Here is a 20,690-nt window from a genome sequence, read left to right on the forward strand (position 1 = left end):
TGTTGGAAACCGCTGCTTTAGCCTGCAGGGCGTGAACCGTCTCTGCGGGGACCTGAGAATTTGGGACGGAGCCAGTCGAAGGCGATAATTACCTTTCCACTGGCCCCTCTGGATTCGGAGACGGCGGCGACGGCGGGAGGCGAGGCGTCCGATTGGGCGATTCAGTCCCTGCGGCCCCAGCCCCAGAGGAGGCGGGACCTTTACCGAAGGAGGAACGCGGTGTGACCGCAGCAAATGGGAGGTCCCTGAGCGCAGCGGACATGGCCCGTCTGAGCACAGCGGATGTTCGTCTCCTGAGCGCAGTAAATGTGGTTCTCCTGAGCACAGGGAACGTAGGGCCCCTTGAACATAGCGAATGTGGGGACGTGGTCGGTGTGAAAGGCGGTTCGATAACGTTTGTTCATCTTCGGAAGTTCGTTTCTGTCTTTCTCTCTGCCCCCTCCCCCTCCCTCTTTCTCTTTCTCTCTGCCGAGTTTGAAACGGAATTATATCTGTTCGGTGTGGTCCGATAAGAAATGGCTTTGGCGGTTTCGGTTTTTACGTTTTTTAATTGTTTTCATCTATTTAACAATTAAGGTCTTTTAATTGTTTTTTTTTTTTTTTAATTGTTCTATGGCTTCCTTTTATGTCTAACTGTAATGGGTTGGTGGTAAAAGTTTTGTGAAAGTGCAGAAGTGCAGCTGGGCGTGTCCGTGAAGGGCTTGCGGAGGTTGAGTCCCGGTCCTCCCCGCCTCAGGTACATGCTGGGCCTGTCGGTGGTGCCGGCGGCCCTGCAGTTCGTGGGCTTCCTCTTCCTGCCGGAGAGCCCGCGCTGGCTCATCCAGAGGGGCCTCACCCAGAAGGCCCGGCGGGTGCTCAGCCAGATCCGCGGGAACCAGAACATCGACGAGGAGTACGACAGCATCAAGAGCAGCATCGAGGAGGAGGAGAAGGACTTCGGGGGAGGTGAGAGAGCCCCGATCACACACACTGTACATCCACTGTACACACACACTACACGCATACACTACACACATACACTATACATACAGACACTATACACCAAGTCCACATGCATACATGCACCCATACACTGTACACATACACACAAAACACATACACTATACATACTGTACATGCACAATATACACACTCATGCATACACACATACACTATGCACATACATGGACAACACATACACACATACATTATACACACACACGCACACCTTCCATATCATTGCAGAACACGTCGTCGCTGCTAACAGTTTGCACCACTCAGTATACATTAACCTGGGGCAGACGCAGACTTCTGGTTCATACTGCTAGCGGTACTGCACCGCTCAGTATACATTAACCTGGGGGAGACGCAGACTTCTGGTTCATACTGCTAGCAGACTGCACCGCTCAGTATACATTAACCTGGGGGAGACGCAGACTTCTGGTTCATACTGCTAGCGGTACTGCACCGCTCAGTATACATTAACCTGGGGGAGACGCAGACTTCTGGTTCATACTGCTAGCAGACTGCACCGCTCAGTATACATTAACCTGGGGGAGATGCAGACTTCTGGTTCATACTGCTAGCAGACTGCACCGCTCAGTATACATTAACCTGGGGCAGACGCAGACTTCTGGTTCATACTGCTAGCGGTACTGCACCGCTCAGTATACATTAACCTGGGGGAGACGCAGACTTCTGGTTCATACTGCTAGCGGTACTGCACCGCTCAGTATACATTAACCTGGGGGAGACGCAGACTTCTGGTTCATGCTGCTAGCGGACTGCACCGCTCAGTATACATTAACCTGGGGGAGACGCAGACTTCTGGTTCATGCTGCTAGCGGTACTGCACCGTTCAGTATTTATATTAATCTGGGGGAGACGCAGACTTCTGGTTCATGCTGCTAGCGGTACTGCACCGCTCAGTATACATTAACCTGGGGGAGACGCAGACTTCTGGTTCATACTGCTAGCGGTACTGCACCGCTCAGTATACATTAACCTGGGGGAGACGCAGACTTCTGGTTCATACTGCTAGCGGACTGCACCGCTCAGTATACATTAACCTGGGGGAGACGCAGACTTCTGGTTCGTACTGCTAGCGGACTGCACCGCTCAGTATACATTAACCTGGGGGAGACGCAGACTTCTGGTTCATACTGCTAGCAGACCGCACCGCTCAGTATACATTAACCTGGGGGAGACGCAGACTTCTGGTTCATACTGCTAGCGGACCGCACCGCTCAGCTCTCTGTCTGTCGCTGAAAGCCCCGTGTCGGCTGGGTTTCGAGCGCCCGCGGTTACCCTCCGGGGTTAACGTGGAGCCGGGCCGCGCTCTATTGCGACGCCGAGGAGCGAAATTGGGATGTGGGATTTAGAGGTCAAGTGGCAGAGTGGAAATTGCCTCCATCTTGGCTCTAATTGACCTCTCCGCCCCCCCCCCCCCCCCCCGGGCAAGTTAAGAGGAACGCGGCGGCTACCTTCGGCCTCCTGGCTGTGAAGTGGCGCTCAGCTCATCGGAGGGGGGGGGGGGGTTTACACCATTTGAATTTCACCTGGGTTGCGCGCTCTCTGCCGTGTCACTTTATTACTGGCTCCATCAAGCACCATGTAAAGGGCACCTTCCAGGCGGGAGATAATAAAGCACTGGTTCTCTCATCACGAAGCAGAAGGTGACCCACACGAGGGCCACGCCCACTACTGGCACCGCCGTTATGTTGGTGTCGGACAAGAGAAAGAGGTGGTGCTTGGGTTTATTATTATTATAATTACTGCTGCTGTTGTTCTTACTAATAGTAATAATGATGATAATAATTCAGATTTGGTGTTCCAAAAAAACACACATTACTCACAAGTAACATTCTAATTATAGTATTTAACATCTGTACGTAATCACAGCCAAAAGAATAAAGATTCAGTCTTGGGCTTCAACTTTGAATCCTTTACCTGGTTTGTAATTTCTCGTAGAAGAAACCAAACAGTTTGTGCCTTTTAATGGACGTAAGCGCATTCGACGTAACGAGTTTGTGAAGTCAGAGCTTGGGCGTTTTTGGTTCCATTTTGTACTTCAGTACAGCCCTTGGGTCATTCGGGCAGTCCTGTCAATCACAGGGTCACCGTGGCGATGGCGCTGATGTCACAATTGCTTGCTGATTTGGGGAGGGTGTAATCAAGGTGCTCGAGTTGAGAGTGACCTCAGGAGGACCGCCGTGAGTCTTGTCCTTGACGATGCCGAGGTGGCACAACTGCGGCAAGAAGTGATTCCAGTGTTTGAGACAGGCAGCTGACACCTTGGCTTGGATAGAGAGAAAAAGAGAGAGAGAGAGTGTCAGACAAAAAGACAGAGCAAGTGTGAGAGAAAGAAAATGAACAAGGAAGAGAAGCGAAGAGAGGGGGCAAGATGTCAGCAGTGGGGAAAAAAGAAAAGAAATGAAGAAAAGAAGAAGTAAGAGGAGTTGGGTGAGAGAGAGGAGGGGGGGGGGGCTGCAGACGGGGGGGAGGGGTGGGGGCAGGTCTGGGTTTTGGAGCACAGGCCCATCTCTAAATCAGCTTTCCACAAAAGCAAGAAGAGTGGAATCTCGGCGCGTTTGATAAGCGCTCGCTGATCAGAGGTTCTGTCTGGCTCTAGATTTCATTTTAAATGCATCACGTGACCAGTCGCACAGAAATCAGACATGCCTTACAGAGCATATTAAAAATGTGCAAGTCCTTCCAGCTGGCTCTGGAATCCGTTTAAAATGCGCCGCATTGCCCGACTGTAAAGACACCAGACACACATTAAGGAGCATATTAAAAATGTGCTAAAGAAAATATTTCGGTCTTTAAAAATTGCGCGTCACCCCCTCCTTCCCTGCGCTACGAGGTCTCGCAGAAAGACGATTTTTCCTCATTACGGTTAAATACCATTCGATATAACAAATGTAAACCTGTTGTTAATTTACCACAGCAGTAAAGCAATGCCTACCCACAAAATGGAATGTGTGATGTGATATATTGATATCATGTAAAATAATCTGGATATCATCAGTGCCAGCCAATCAGGTAAAATAGGTCGTTTGATTTTTATTCATTATTCTGAATAATTTTTTTCGTTATTCTTCTGCAAGATTAACAAGCCTGCCGGTTTGCTTAAGACCGAGACATTAGCGTTCGGTTCACTTCGCTTGATTGCATCTAATGTGGTAGGTTTGCCTTCAAGTAGTTCATATAAAATCATTTCAGATGGAATGGGAGAAAAAGCTTTGGGCTTCGAGTACGTCGACAAAAGTGTGCGTGTGTGTGTGTGTGTACCTTGGTGTTGCAAAGGATGTGCACGAGGGTTACAACATAGTGTAGAGACGAATACGGTACTGACAGGAGATCTTCATAAATAAAACTGGTTAAGATTGTATATTGTTTTATACTCAGAGTTTGTTCCTGGATATGATGTAAATATAAATACAATACCCTCCTAATACAATACGCAACATGCGTCTGTTTATTTTCCCGGATCCACAATCTAGCAATTGATGAGCTAATTAGTTGAATGGGCCTACTCCGTACCGATTGGTCATGCTATAGGTAATTAAACGCTAAAGTAAGCACAATTAAATAAACTAAGCTAGTTTTCGTGTACTCTTCACCATATTTTTCTTTGCACCGCAATATAAGGTGTTTTTTCTTATAAGCGCAGACTGAACTGTTTTTTTATCTGTCCGCCTTGTAGCTGTTTATTATTCCGACGTGTTAACGCATACAAATGGCCGCGCCGCGATTTAACCGTGCTAATATTACCTTCTGTTCTTTCCAAATAGGAGTGCCTGACATCTGCTGCGAATGTGCCGTCCCTGCTTCGGTTTGTGTAGTGTTTGAGGTCCGTGTCAACATGATCTAATCAGCTGCGTTAATGTGTTTGTTTTGTTCGCGCGGGGGAGATCTGTTATTTGCATTCAGAACAGCCCACCGTTTCGGGGATATTAATCCAGGGGAGACTCGGACTTCTGATTCATATTCCTCCCGTTTAAAATAGGATTTTAGTCTGTCACGAAGAAAGCCCCCAGCCCTTTCGAAAAAGCTCCACCGCCGCCTTTAACGGCCATGCACGGAGAGTCAGGACCTGGGACCTGTCCAAAAGACTGCATGGCAAGGCCCCTCCCGCCGCGCAGTGTTCCCATTGCTACGCCTTTAGTAGACGAATTCAGCTGGACCCACCGGCGGTTCTGGTTCTGTTTACAGCCGAGAGAGGACACGATTTTGTCGCGGCTGTCTTCCTCTCGCGACTTCATTCCCGGTCGGAAGAGCACAGAAACACAATTATAACCCAGCGCGCTTCCTCATCTGCGCTGCAGATCTGGGTTCCTAATTAATTTTGAATGACTTGCCGGTGATTCATACCGCTCCAATTTTCTGCTGAAGAACCCTTTCACCGCTTTTATGTGAGCCCGGAGTGCGTTGCTGTGCGCTAGTCTCGTCTTCTAGCGGAGATTAGCGACGGCGCAAATTGTTCAGCGCTCGTGCACCATTTAAAAGAGGCAGTTGCTTATCATCCTTTTCAAACATATTCAAAAGACTGTTCGTTAACGGCAATAATTACGAGAGACTCGTGTGAAAATAATGATTTGGTTGGATCAAAAACCTTCAATTGCCCTATTCTTTACCGTTTCCTATGACATTCCAACTGTATGAATCGTCTAAAATGACGGCTTACTGTGGTAGGGGGTAGCAGTAATTAAGGTTACTGAGATTCTGTACGTAATTGTTTAAGTCAACCACATATGTGGTATATTCTTAAGATACGGGGATATAGTCGTTACAGATACACACTGCTGAGTTTTGTATTAAATGTATTTTGGTGTAGTAATTAAAATGACTCATGACATTACTTTCATTGGCCATCAGTCCCACAATGTGTGTTTGGACTGTGTGGTGTAGGTGAATGTGGTCAGGTGACTGGACTGAGGGAAACTATCGGTTGGGAGTGCTGCCAGTGGTCAGATTTTTTTGTGGAGAGGTGAAGGGGATTGTGGGATGGATAGTGCTGAGTGGTATTCACCCCTCTCCACTTAAAGACACGGCCGGGGCTTGTGTTTACATACGGCTATTACCGCTGTTACCTCCTGCTGCTCGTTCAGCTTCACCTGTGGAGGATTCTGCCCCTCGTTCCCCTTCCTTCATTCCCTCCTCTCTCTCTCTCTCTCTCTCCGTCTCTCTCCCCCACCTCTCTCCCCCTCTCTGTCTGACTCTCTCTCTCTCTCCCTCTCTGTCTGTCCCTCTTTCTCCCTCTCTCTCCGTTTCTCTCCCCCTCTCTGTCTGTCTCTTTGTCTCTCCCTCTCTCTCTCTCTCTGTCTCCCCCTCTCTGTCTCTCTCTCTCTGTCTCTCCCTCTCTCCCTCTCTCTCTCTCTGTCTCCCCCTCTCTCTCTCTCTCTCTCTGTAGGCAGCTCTGTACTCAAACACTGCGGTGTGGAGACGTGTCAGTGGTGTGCTCGGCCCTCTGATCGCTGTGTGTGTCACGGCCTTTCAAGGAGATGAGAAGGCCACACGCGCACACACAGGCAGACACACACACACACACACACACACACACACACTCTCCCTCTCGCTCTCACACATGCGCAGACACACACGTATGCTCTGAGACACAGAGAGACAGACACGGCTCACACATGCACACACACACACACACACATGCACACACTCCCAGACAGACACACACACACACACGTGTATACTTCGTTACATACAGAGACAGATAGATGCGCACTCACACGCATACAGACCTAGGCACACAGTCAAACTCACAACCTCAGTTGAGACCACTAGAGTACAGAACCGGACTGGCTGCCTGCAGTTGCACAGACCAGCGGCCATTTTGGATCTGACAGAATCCCAGGGTCCGATCCACTTTGCCAGAACCAGGAACGGCAAACCCACTCAGACCCAGACCCAGACCGTGCTGGTACGGTACCAGGCTCTGTACTGGCTGGAGCAACACTCCCAGGCCCCACCGTATGCTCATAACCAGCAGCCATCTGTTCCGCTACCTGCGCTCACCCAGGACTGAGACAAACACACAGCAGATGTGCTTTAAGTGTGGGATTAAAAAAAAAATAATGTTACATCCGACAGAAACCATCATGTCGTGTTGAGTAGGCAGAGCAGGGTGCTCTCGGTGTTTATGTTTTACCCGGCGGTGTTCTGGGCAGCAGCTGCGACGTGTTGGTGCGGGGGGGGGGGGAGCGCGGGAGCTCCGTAGCGCTCGTTCAGGCCGAGCGTTCCCCGCGCGACGCTCCCCTCCCGTTTTCGAGACGCGCCGTTTCGAGACAGAACTTCAGGGTTGTGATGTGTGAGCGCGACTCTGTCTCGCAAGACGTGTGCGTTGAACCGGGACGGAAACGTTCCTGTCTTAGACCCCCGTACCTAATGACCCCCCTTCCTGCTACCGTCCGCACCCCCCCCTCCCGACAGCCTCTACCTGGAACCCCACCCCCTGTTTCCATGGTAACATACACCTCATCTCTTTCTTCTACCTTCCAGACAAGCTCTGTCCCATATAAGGCAAGAACAGATTCCAGCCAATAAGGGGGGAGAGCTGGTCTTCAAGGATACATCCCCTCCCCCTTCTCTTCACCCGGCAGATTTCCCGCCCCAGTGCCCCCCCCCCCCACTGGGAACAGCGTCACCGTCACCTCTGCTTCGACACCTCTCTGGTATCTAAATGTCACCAGGCATCTATATGCGCTGGGGTTCGCCCCTGAGAAGGGAGGCTGGTAGCTTCTGTGGTGCGGTATCTGGTCTGGCGCTGCGCGCAAACGGCGTGTCGTCGTTTTAGCTCGTAGCTGGAGCCATCTTGTAATGGCGGCCGTTTGCTTCGTTGCGATTTCAAGAGAAAAGTTGAAGTTGTCCCGCGGTCCGTGGGGGCTGTGGGATTGGGGTTCACGACTCCCCCCCCCCAGCGAAGCCTTTGGCTGGGCGAGGCGGGAAATCGGCGCCAAATCAGCGACGATGCTCGCAATTTGTCCGACGGGTCCACGGATGCCAGCTATGTCACAGACTGAGGGAGTCTGCCCATGTGCGTCTGGGTTGTCTATGGATCTGCCTCAGCTGTGCTTCTGGGAGGGTCAGCCACAGCTGGGTTGTCTATGGATCTGCCTCAGCTGTGCTTCTGGGAGGGTCAGCCTTAGCTGTGCTTCTTGTAGGGTCGCCTTAGCTGTGCTTCTGGCAAGGGGTCAGCCTTAGCTGTGTTTCCGGGACCTTAGCTGTGCCTCAGCTGTGCTGCCTGCAGCTGGGGCCGCCGCTGTCCGAAGTGCTGAAGTCTTCCCAGGCTGTGGGGGGGAAAAGAGGAGCGCTCACAGCAGCCCGAAGAGACGCACAAACCATCTGACTATGTTCTCCTGGCAAAAGGCCTTCTTATTCTTTTCAAGCTGCAGCGGGGTATCGACTTTAAACGACCCCCGTGAGGTAGACAGCGGCGGACTGACGCGGGCGGAACAGCGGACCTGGGTCTGAAAGGGCCGCTCCCCTCCCGACGCGTTCCCCAGCAGACGAACCGAACGGCCTGTCCTCGCCATTATGCATTCTTTTGAAATGCGTTTGAAATGCGCGGAGCGCGATGACGCTAGCAGGATTCACAATGCTACGTTTATGCCAGCGATGGCCTTGTAGAAACTGGAACATCAAAAAAACTAATGGATTTCTAAGAAATACAAGCAGAGGGAGACAGCGGGAGTAAATACCGTCTTTGTTCCCCTTTGAGGGGGGGGGGGGGGTGTTAGATGTTCTTTGCATGGATCAGTTCGGTGTCTCATCCATCATTCTCTGACCGGGAAGAGGAAGATGTGCTCAAGCGGTCGCCACCACTGGGACGTGAATACTGATATGGGACTGTCAGCACCGGCCAGGTAGCGCGGCGGATGCCCTGACGAGATGGGAAACTGTGAGAGGCAGATCCAAAATGGAGGCTCCGTGTCAGATTTCATTGATGCGTTGTTCGGTGAATGTACGTCAGCCTGTGTGTTTGCGTAGCATCCCGTGTTTGGGTGGGTATCCTTTCCACTGCCTTTTCCCTCGGTGATCCTGGGGTCGACAAAGAGGGCGGAGGCTCCCCCCTGAGTCATTTACATGTGCCGTCCGACCTGCTCTTTCCAACGGCGTCGATGCGTGCTGACCTTATCTCGCCCAATCTTTTGTCAGACTGTCAGGAGCACCTGTCGCCATTTTCCTCGAGTGTGGCGGTCAACTGCATCCAGGATTAGCCTCAGAGCAGCGAAAAAAACAAAAACAAATGAAAAACAAGCCCAGCCTCCGTTTAGAAAAAAACGGAAAGGAAATTTCTGTGTTTCTTACAGAACGTTTCTTTCATTCAGCTGTCAAAAGCCACGATGTGGAAGAATGAACAGAAAACAAGTTTCTCTTTAAAAATATGTGTGTAAAAATCACATTTGACATCTGAATGGGGGAAGATAGGCGTAATATCACAGCGTGTGTTTTCCTCGGTTGTGTTTTCCGCGTGTAATATCGCTGTTCGGTAAAACGATTATTTTTCATCGCAGAGGCTCTTTGCTTTGGGGGGGGCGTCGTTTCGGTCCCCGGGCGAAGCCTGTCCGTTGCGAGCCTGACCCCATGTGACTAAAGAGGGGGGCGGGGCTATCGGGGGGACAGAGCGAATGCAGCGCTCCGGACCGCACTAAGTGGCTCTCTGGACTCCATTAAAAGGCCACGAGAGTTACAGGCGGACGTGTTTCCGGTAAACCAGACAGAGTAAAAGCCACGAGGACGGCAGACCACCCCCCCCCGGGGGCCCGGCGGAGGATCAGCGTCGCCGACCGGCCCGGCCGAACCGGCAGATCTAACGAGAGAGAGAGAGACGGGCGTGACCCCGCGACAAAGCCAGCCGCCGTTATTAGAATTTTAACGAGGGGCAGCCGGTCGATAGATCCCCCCCCCGATGTTTTATTCAAAGTCGTGCCGGGGGGGGGACACGGGCGGGATGAGAGCCGCCGGACACGCCGACGCGCGAAAGGTCACGTCCACCGCGCCGTGAGAGAGAGAGAGAGAGAGAGAGAGAGAGAGAGAGAGAGAGAGAGAGAGAGAGAGAGGGGGAGAGAGAGAGAGAGAGAGGGAGGAGAGAGAGAGAGAGAGAGAGGGAGAGAGGGGAGAGAGAGGAGAGAGGGAGGGAAGAGGAGGGAGGAGGGAGGAGGCAGTTTCTCTCTCTTTTTTTTTTTTTTTTTTTTTCAAATGACGGGTAATTACATTTTCATCTGCCATTCCACAGATTGTCAGTTACCGGTAAGATGGAGCGGCCTCCTCGATCGCTCGAAGATTTATGGGGTTTGTGAACCGGCGGCCCATTTACATAAATTCCCGGGCCGTCGGTGCGTGTAACCGGAGGATCTTATCATTTGATGTTTCATGCCATCCCTCTCGTTTAAATTAAGTTTTGACCGCAGCCTGCAGTGGGCCCTTCCTGAAATACGTTGAGTATTACCTCAGGCTGGACTCCATGGCTCTTTTTGTATGCGAGTCTCCGGGTGTTGGTGCTGTTGTAGGAGCGGCTGTGGGCTGACGGTGAAGGATCGCGGCGGTTAGCGGTTAGCGGCGGCGGATGGCGGTATAGGCTCTGCCTCGGCACTCGCCGCCACCGTAAATATCCGGCGGCGCGGACGGGGCCCAATAAACGCGACGCGATCGCGGCCGGGCGCCCTGGGATACCGGCCGTCCGCTCGGTAAATGAGAGCCATTTTTCAACCGGGGCCCCCGACCGCCCCGGAGCGGGGGGGGGGGGGGAGCGGCTCGGCATGGGAACGCGAAATTCGAGGAAGGCCTCCCCACCTACCCCTCTCGCTCTCGTACTTCTCAGGAAACTTGACAGTTTATATCAAGTATGCTTAATATACTCTTTTTTCCTTTCCCTTTCGCTGTTTGCGAGCAGATTTAGTTGTTGCTACGGCCTTCGGTTGAATATTCATGCGGTCTGTCCAATCAGATTGCATCTGTGCTGTGATAATAAAAGTCATATTTCTTCCGCCGATGCTGAATCTCTATAGCAGGCGCTGCTGTGGCAGCGTACTGTTCAGCTGTCAGGCTGTAGGTGATCGACCACTGGGGGGCGCTGTTGAGCAATGATGCGGGGGGGGGGGAGCCTTGACAGCCGAAAGCCTCCCTCCCCTCAGAGCTGCGGTTAGCTGTAGCCTCGCCCTGGAGACTGGCTGAGGTCAAAGGTCGTATTATGCGTCGAGCATGCCAGACTTCGGTTCAGTGAAATTAGCGCTGACGCTAGCTCTGCTACGGGCGGTTTCCCAGGGCGAGCTTGCCCATCGCGCGCCGGCTTTGATGTCTGAACGCTAACTGCCTGTCTTGAGAGGCGGAACAGCACCGCCCTACAAACCCCCCCCCCCCCCTTTATGAGCGGCGGGCGGAGCGCAGAGGAGAGCCTCTAATTGGAGAGGGGGTCGTTAAGGGCGACCGCGGGCGACGGCGTCGCTCGGGGAGGGGGGGGGAATGTCGTTCCCATCCCGAATACCACCCTGCCCCCACCCGGTAACACAACAGCCTATTAAAGGGTATGCAGGGAGCGTGTGGCCTGTCTAATCCTGCACAAAAAAACGCACAAAGCCAATTCTGTCCTTATCAGTTCAGCCGGCTAATTAGCCGCACGCAACCGCCGCGGAGGTTCGCTCGCAAATCGGACGACGTATCGCCAGAGTGACGCCTTCGAAATGGAGCCTTCAGTCGTCGTTCATGCGGTCGTCAAAAAACTCAGCGAAATGTCACTTTGTGCCACCAACGGCGCGGCGGGGCTTCGGACGCCCCGACCGGACCGGTCTGCTCCGCGCCCCCCCCATCGCCGGGCCGGCCATCCCATATTCGATCGCCCCGGCAACCGCGTCCGAGCGGCTCCGGGCCTTCCCCGCCAGTCGCTAAGGGTAAATCCGCACCTCCCCCCGACGAGCTCGCCTGGCAGCGCTCTCGCCCCTCCCACGGTCGGCCCGCTTGTGGGCGCGTTTTCCGTTTTTAAATCACCCTTCGTTAAACGTGTATCGATCTTGGAAATCCCCCACGCTGCAATAATCGACGAGTCCCCCTTAGCAGAAGTACGTGGGACGGGGAAATAACATTTGAAATCAGAGACTGTTCGCACGTCGGATCTTTAATCCGATTGGTTATGGCGCCGTGTTCCCCCTCCTTCCGGTCGCCCCGCCCGGCTTGACTCGCGTCGCCAGCTATCCCAGCATGCATTGCGGACATGAGAAATTGGCTCCTATTGAAAACGAATGGAGGCGATTAATATTCTCTTCTCATCTGAGGTATGTGTGGCTTTATGCTCAGGGTGAATGTTCGATGTTAGCAGTGTTTGCTTACAATGTGAAATGCCAGCCGATGTTTGGCTAAAAGCATCCCCCCAAAGGAAATTGTCACGTTGGTGTAAAATCCAGTGACCGACCCGCCTGGCCAGGGACGCAGTGACCACGCCCTCCTGCTCTAAAAAAAACACCGCCTTGCGCTCGATCCGTTTCGCCTACAGGGGGCGCTGTGCAGCCGGTGCCTTCATTCTCCCGGCTGTCTCCGACCGCCCGTCGCCCGTCGTTTCTCCGAAACATCTCAGTTTAAGAGCTAGCTTACCGACGAAACGCGAGAAAGGCAGAAGAAAGCTTTCGCGCGGTGAGCAGCCCGGCCCTCGCGCGCGGGTCTAGCCGGGATTCTTCCTAATGCGGTTTTTATTGTAGCGCTCTGATCGATGGCTTGCGGGGCTCTGCGCCGTAGCCGAGAATGCAGATGATAACTCCCTCCAGGGAGGCTAAGTCGCACACAGAATAACCGATGAGGCTGGAATTAGTTACCGTGGAAGCCGGGGGGGGAAAGGGGGAAACTAGTCTCTCGCTTCTCCTGAGAGGATCGGTATCTCTCTCTCCGGTGCCTGTGTCGGTTTTACGGAGAGAGTTTTCTGGGTTGGGAAAATGCCGCGTCATTCTGTGCTGCTTAACGTCTCTTTCTGGGTCAAAACCACGTCTCTCAGTGGAACCTTGTTTTTTTACTTTTTTATTACCAGACGTAGTCTACGCCTTATTGTTCTTTATTAGCGACTAGAGAGGCTGCCGTCTCCACGTAATAAGATCTTGTGTTGAAATGGTGGTTTCTTTACGAAGAGCAACGCGGCCGTAAGTCTCAGGTGACGCGCCGTCTTTAGTACCGTCGTGAAATGGACTGGCTGTGAATTCGAGGCCTCGGCGGCCATTTTGTGTGTTCGTTCCTCTTCGCCCGGTTTACGGTTCGGTTATCGCTGGAGTTGAGTCGGCCCTGACAGAACTACGGCGAGGGAACGGTAAAACAGAAGCACTTCGTTGGGGAAGGTCGCTTAACGCGGTGTTGGGCCGCTACGTGCGGTCCGTACTGCTTTTATGACTCTATCGGCGTGTGGGATTCTGCGTTAGGAACATCAGACTGCTCTTGACCACATGAAAAAATGCAATTGGCTCCCGCTTAGCCAGTGGAAGTGTAAAATGCCAGGCCGGGCATCGTTCTACAGCAGGGCTGCCCAACCCTGTTCTACCATCCTGTAGGCTTTCATTTCAACCATAATTTGGCACACCTGATTCTACTAATTAGCAGCTTGGCGAGATCTCTAGCTGTTGAGTGAGGTGTGCTTTGTTAGGGTTGCAGTGAAAACCTACCGGAAGGATCTCTAGGAACGGGGCTGGGCAGCCCTGCTCTAGCTGTTGAATGAGGCGTGGCTTTGTTAAGGGTTGGAGTGAAAACCTACAGGACGGCAGATCTCCAGGAACAAAGTTGAGGTCGTCCTGTTCTGCGGTTTCCCCCCAAATGCTGGACGGGGTTCGGACACGGTCGCAGAGCGGACCGTGACCGTACGGAGAACCGCGAAGCCTGACCTCGTTCTGAGAGCTCTGACGCACGTTGGCGGTTTTTCCAGGGCGCGCGGGCCGGCCCGGTTGAGCAGCAGCGCGGCGTGTGTGTGTTTTTCGGGGCGGCTCGAACCCCAGCTGCCTCTGGGCTTTTTTTTTTTTTTTTTTTTTTGCACGACACTAGGGAATCCCCCCCTGTCGCCCGCGTTACCGTGGAGACCAGCGGCAGCCAGCTGCGGCGGACGGTAATAGCTCTCTCTCCTTATTGGCCCACCCCGGGAAGAACACAGACCGCCACCGCGCTCCTCTCTCCGGTACAAAGGGAGAAAATATCAGCGCGTTTTGTGCCATTGCTTACTGTGTGAATACAGGGTGAATTAAATAATAACCCTATCCCCTCCCATCACCTCCCTGCCTTTGGAACCGAATAGAATATTTTAATTGTGTTACATTTATGAAATACTGTCCTTTTAGGTGTGAGATCGCAAATATGTGATTAGAATGTTCTTGCTGTAACTGAACATTCTAATGCTGATGTCACAATCACTGCTGGTAATCGAAAGCAATGGAGTTCTAGAACACTGATTTAGAATTTTGAAAAAAAGCATTCCAAAAACCTACTGTTCACAGGGTTAAGGGTTGTTGTAAGTGTGTGTGAGTCAGAGTCCTGTGGCCTGTGTCCTGTCGCCGGGTTGGCTGACGCTCTGGTCTCTGGTTGGTCTGTTTCGCAGGAGGCCCGGTGATCTGGCGCATGCTGTCCTACCCCCCCACGCGCCGGGCGCTCATCGTGGGTTGCGGACTGCAGATGTTCCAGCAGCTGTCCGGGATCAACACGGTCATGTAGGTCCCCGCCTCCCTGCCCCCGGGGCTGCCCTCGCCTGTGCCTGACAAGATCTGCAGAAGGGGTCCAATGCACTGTCCAATATGACCTCCTGTAACCTAGAGGCAGGCTGTACAGCACACTGCCCATTAGGACCTCCTGTAATCAAGAGCTTGGCTGTCCATCACACTGCCCGATATGACCTCCTGTACTATAGACCTGAGCTGTCCATCACACTGCCCGATATGACCTCCTGTAACCTAGAGAGCCAGGCTGCTTACAGACACTGCCCCATTAGACCTCTGTACAAGACTGGCTGTCCATCACACTGCCCGATATGACCTCCTGTACGTAGAGCCGAGCTGTCCATCACACTGCCCGATATGACCTCCTGAACTGTAGAGCAGAGCCATCCTTCACACTGTGTGCGTGCGTGTGTGTGTGTGTGTGTGTGTGTGTGTGTGTGGAGCAGCACAGATCAGCAGTCGGATTCACGAGCACAGCCTTTCAGGTTCACAGAGACCCCGTCCTCCCCTTCACACGAGCAACCAGTCAGGGGCCCGCTGGGCGGGGCATTCGGTGACATCAGAGGTCACGGCAGGGTCACGAGAGTAAAAATTGGGCCGCTCCCCGACGGGGTTTAAGCGTCATACCAGACGAGCCCCTGGCCTGAAGCATCATGGGTAATCCGGATGAGGGTCTGCCGGTGACTCATCCTAACAGACGTCAATGGGAGAGCTCAGCTTTAAACAGAGCGGAGACGTATGCTTTAATATAACAGAGGAGTCTCCCCGCAGAACACTACAGATTATAATTATCTGTGAGCACAAGTGTATTTCTCTCTCCTGTTCTTCAAGCCTCGGAGGGGTAGGTTTCTCGAAATTCTAAGTCAGAGTTCTAGAACTCCGTTATTTTCAGCTGCAAGCAGTGATTGCGACATCAGCGTTAGAATGTTTCAGTGAAGAACATTCTAATCACGCATTCATAACCTTACAGGGTTAAAGACATTCTTTTTTTTTAAACTCACCCCACCCCTGGTGGAACAACGTCAATGCCATCCCCTCCCTGGTTAATCAAGCTGTGGCTAACGATGTAGCATGGGCTCGAACCCGTTGCCACGGCATATTTAACGTGAAACATACACAGTGCTTCTGTTTATTGCCACGTAGAAGTAGATGGGGCGACGTTGTCTTGAGCGGCTGTCTCGCTTCGTTTTCGAGCCTGTGTTCCTTGAGTCGTTTGCGTTCCCTGTTATGTAAGAGCTTGAAACGCAGCAGGGGCGGGTGTAACGCCACACGCAGCTCTCGCGGAAGACGAGCGCGCGGTCGGCCGCTCTGGAGCGGAGCGGATCGACGTGACCGCACGCTTCGCGCACGGACGCCGCGCGCGCAGAGAGAACGCCCGCCGGTCTCAGACGCTCGCGCAGCGCACGTCGCCGTTCGCCGCGATCGCCGTCCGTTTGTCTCCCCGGCGCACGGAAGTCGAAACGACTTGTTTTACAGCGCCGCGAACCGTTTTCCGTCGAGATGCGGCGTTGCTAGGCAACCACTCCAGACGGAGGAAAAAGTGTTTTTTTTTTTTTTTTTAGGGCAGCGAATGTCAGATGATGATCGTGTGTGTGCGTGTGTATATCCGTGTACGTGTCTATGTGTGTGTGTGTGTGTGTGTGTGTGTGTGTTTGAGGTGATGTGATGAGTGTGTTACATGCTACATGCATCTGTGTCCTCACATGCATAGTGAGAGTGCTTGCGCACAAGTGAGCACAGGGGGAGGTCTGCCCTCGTGAGAGACTCGCGGGAATACTGGTCACCCCGGACGCGTTTCCGGCCACCAGAGATCGACCCTGAGTGACAGCTCTGCCAGTCGCAGCTGTCGGGACGGCACGGAGGTCTCCCGCGTTTCCAGGGAAACGGGGATTCGGAGCAGGGCCCGACGGCTCGGAGGGACGGTGTCGCCGCGGGAACCCCAGGGGCAGAGCGTCGGGCGCTGCCTAGCAACCCCATGCCCGCCGGGAGGGAGTGGTCTCCTGGGGGTGGGGGGAAGGACAGAGCATGTCTCCTTGTCCTGCTGGTCTGGTGCGAGGAAATTGACGGCCCGCTCTCCCAGAATGCATTGCGCCAAATTGGAGATCGTGACCGGGTCATGCCCCCTCATGTCAGAAGCTGCTGTGGAATGGATTTGCGGGCGTAGAGGACGATCTCCTTCCAAGTGCACTCTGGGACATGTACACTGTATTTGCCCCACCCAGGAACGCAAGAACCTAAATCTCATCGCTGATTGGCTGTGCTAGCTGCACTTTTTTAAAAAATGTACAAACAAGTTGTCACACAGCACAAGATTTTCCACAGATAATCAATCAGATTTAAAAACCCTGACCCTTTCAGTGGCGACCAAACTGAACAGAGTGGGTCAAAGATCCCGGAGTTGCATAAAGACGCTTTCGTTGTATGAAATTTGGAACTGGAGCAGGCTGTATACCGCAGTTGGCTCTTTCAAGGCTGAGCATGGTAACTTCAGTCCCAGCAGAGCGGAAGGGTGGACACAAATGTGTTTTGGATGCGCGGTTTTGTGTGAATCTTAATGAGTGATTTCATTGTCAGGTTTATTGCGAGAGAGTGCTTTCTCAAAGTGTTCCTCTCTGCCTGTCCCTGGCTGCCCCCTTCTCTCGTTCTTCCTTACTGTCTCTCTTCCTCCCTCTCCCTCCATCTCTCTCTGTTCCTCCCTTTCTCACTCTCTCTCCCTCCCTCTCTCCCATTGTTCCTCCCTTTCTCACTCTCTCTATCCCTCTCTCTTTCTGTCCCTCCCTTTCTCACTCTCTCCTTCCCTCTCTACCTCACTCTCTCTCTCCCTCTCTCCCTCCATTTCTCCCTTCCCCTGTCTCTCCCTCCGTCCCTCCCTCCTTCTCTCTCTCTCTGTGATGTGAGATCATTGATGTGGAGAGAGGGCTTTGATCAGATGCTGTGTCTCCATTGTCTGATGGGATTGATTTGCTGTCTGATCTGTATGATAAGGAGACAGAAATCATTAATAAGGCCAGGGAGAATTCAGCTGAGCCTGTGTGTGTGTGTGTGTGTGTGTGTGTGTATGTTTGTGTGGTCTGCGTGTTAGTGTGTATGACCAGTAGCGCTGTATGGGGAATACAGTGTGGAGTGAGTAGTGTCTAGCAGTAGCCGCAGTTCTCTCAGTAACGTATGCTGGCTAATGTTAGCGGTGTTCAAAGCAGGATCGTAGCATACTGTGCCCAGCAATCATGTGTTTTTTTTTTGCATTTCATAAAGGTTACCATAAAACACTACATTGATTCAAACTGACCCGCAACATCATCTTTGTATACATTACATTACATTACAGGCATTTAGCAGACCCTCTTATCCAGAGCGACTTACGTAGTAAGTATATCGCATCCATTTATACAGCTGGATACATACTGAAGCCAGTACTTTGCTCAAGGGTACAACGGCAGCGTCCAACCTGGGAATTGAAAGTGTGACCTTTCGGGTTACAAGACCAACTCCTCACCCGTTATACAGCACTGCCGCCTGTATGCACGACATTATCTTTGTATTCGAAGTGCGCAGACGTTCTGCATCGCAGCTGTGGCTGAAAAACACTCTGCGGAAGGAGTAAAGGTCATAAAATTTCACTTTGGAAAAAGAGAAGTGGTCCCGGTGTTTCATGTAAATGAAAAAAACCCAAAAACGGGTCAGATTGACCCGTGGTATAATAGGGGTGTTAACAGCGCCCCTGGAAACAGCATAACGGACAATCGCGCGGCGGGGAACGACTCTTAAGCCCAGCCCTCGAGGCCGCGGCGGCCAATCAGGGGGCGCGAGAAACCCCGCTGCGTTTAATGGAACGCGTTCCCGCTCGGCTCTCGTCGAAAGCCGTTGCCATGGCGAAGAGGCGACCGGCGAGGACCCCGCTCCCCACGGGGTGGGCCGCCTCCCGCCGTCCAGCCCTCGGTTAAAGAGTCCCGCACACACACCCCCCCCCCCCCCCCCCCTCCCCATTACCGCACACAGGGAGCCTTTCACATAATGCTCTTTCACAGGGACCGGGGGTAGGGGGCACTATTTAGGCTGATGCACCGGTGGTGGCAGCGCGAGGCGGCAGGTGGTTTCCCCGCAGCTGGTTTTAGACCCCGCCCACCGCGCCGCCGATTGGCCCTGCCGGGTTTTTTTTTTTTTCCCACGCGCGTTCCCATTGTTCTGTGAGCGACGCAGCCGGTCTCTTCCTTAGTAACCGCAACCAAAGTCAACAAGAGCGGATAGGCTGCGTTTAGCCTTCTCCAAAATGCATGGAAGCGCGTGTGTCCCCCAAACTCCAGAGCAACCTGTGATGTGGTGTTATTACTGAAAAGCACAAACAAGCACACACACACACACACGTGCACATTCAGACACACGTGCACATTCAGACACACGCATATATGCACGCATGCACATGCACACATCCACACGTGCACACACGTACATGCACATTCGCATACTGGCATACACACACACACACACACACACGCACACACGCACACACACGCGGTTTGTTATGCAGAGCTCTGTGTGTGTGACCCCCAGCTGTACTCCTGCATTATTGAAAGCCTTTTGTTTTGGAGAGCGCGCGGGTTTTTATTAAGCTAGCGCTCGCTGACATTCGGTGAGTGACAGCTGATGTATGAGTGACATTTCTGCGAAAGTCGCCGCCGTACCTCCTTCCCTTTGATCTAGTTCACGCCACAGCTGAACGCGGGCTCCACCCGCCCCTCTCCAGTTCACACTGATCACTGAGCTTACGCTTTGAGGAAAAAGCATCGCCTCGAGCCATTTCAATAGGGCAGCTTCGTCTGTTTGAATGTTCATCATGATTTATTCCATTGTTTTAAGTTGAGACTACTTCATTTAACCATTTGAAGAGTAGGTTTTTTGGGGTTCTGTGTCAGTGTTCTAGAACCCCAGTGCTTTCAGTTACCCATAGTGATTGTGACATCAGCATTAGAATTCTTAGTCAAGAACATTCTAATTACACGTCCGTGATCTTTCACCTTAAAGGGTTAAGTACGATTGGCATTTGCATTGCATTTAGGTTTTTACGGTGTAGCCAATACCGTTCAGCTGGAAGCAGGTTGCGAAAGCGGGTTCCTAACTCCGGTCAGTATGCAAATGAGCGTGAGCTCACGCACGTGTGAGCCGGCAGCAGCAGCCGCCGCTTCCTGAGAAGGCGAGCGAATGACGTGGCAGGACTCCCTCTTCAGACAGACGGTTTGGCCAATCGGCAAACGGTCGCCGGGTACGGTCGGCGATTGCAGTCGCCGGGCAGCGGGGCGTGTGCGCAAGCGGAGCCTTTCGGAAGAGCACGCTCCGATTCAGAGCAGCTCACCTGAGGGAGGGAGAGAGAGAAGAGGGAGAGAGAGAGACAGGGGAGAGAGAGAGAGAGAGAGAGAGAGAGAGAGAGAGAGAGAGAAGGGGGTGGTAGAGACGAGACAAAGGGAGGAAGAGATCAGATGGAGAATGACAGGGAGGTAGAGAAGGGGGAGAGAAGCAGGGAGGGAGAGAAAAGAGAGAGAGAGACTGACGGAGGAAAAGATAGAAGGGGGAGATAGACACTGGGAGGTAGAGAGATGAGGGGGAAAGATGGAGGGAGAGAGATAGAAGGGGGAGAGAGACAGGGAGGAGGAGAGAGACACTGGGAGGTAGAGAGTTAAGGGGGGAAAGAGATGGGGGGAGAGAGAGGGAAAGAGATGGAGGGATGAGAAAGAGAGGGGGAGAGAGTGAGAGAAGGGGAGATAGTGGTAGGGAGATGGGGAGCAGTTCTTTTTTTTACCCTTCCTTCATTGTGTCAGTCTCGGTGTTATCGAGCGCCTGCCTCACGGCTAATCAGGCAGCTGATTGACTCTCAGCCCCCAGGCCCAGTGTCTCACATCAGGCTAACGGCATCCAATGATCTGTGAGCATGGCTCTGGGTGGGCGGGGCCTGTGGGACGCAGCTGGAAGATTCCGTCTGTTGCCCCTCATAAGGAGAGTGCCAGGCAAAGTCTCAGAAACCAGGCTGAGTGAGTA

The 20,690-nt window shown here is 52.8% G+C and overlaps 1 protein-coding gene across 2 annotated transcripts in view; it reads left to right on the top strand.

Annotated features, from left to right (window-relative positions):
• Nucleotides 1-20,690, top strand: part of LOC135246145 (proton myo-inositol cotransporter-like) — a 41,693-nt gene that overhangs the window by 13,808 nt on the left and 7,195 nt on the right. For both annotated transcript variants that reach the window (XM_064319705.1, XM_064319703.1), the window contains 2 exons: nt 737-945; nt 14,549-14,657. In XM_064319705.1, the coding sequence (XP_064175775.1) occupies nt 737-945; nt 14,549-14,657 (318 nt within the window). The remainder of the gene's footprint in view (nt 1-736; nt 946-14,548; nt 14,658-20,690) is intronic.

This window comes from Anguilla rostrata, chromosome 19 (genome assembly GCF_018555375.3).
Source record: "Anguilla rostrata isolate EN2019 chromosome 19, ASM1855537v3, whole genome shotgun sequence".
In the NCBI taxonomy this organism is placed as follows: Eukaryota; Metazoa; Chordata; class Actinopteri; order Anguilliformes; family Anguillidae; genus Anguilla; species Anguilla rostrata.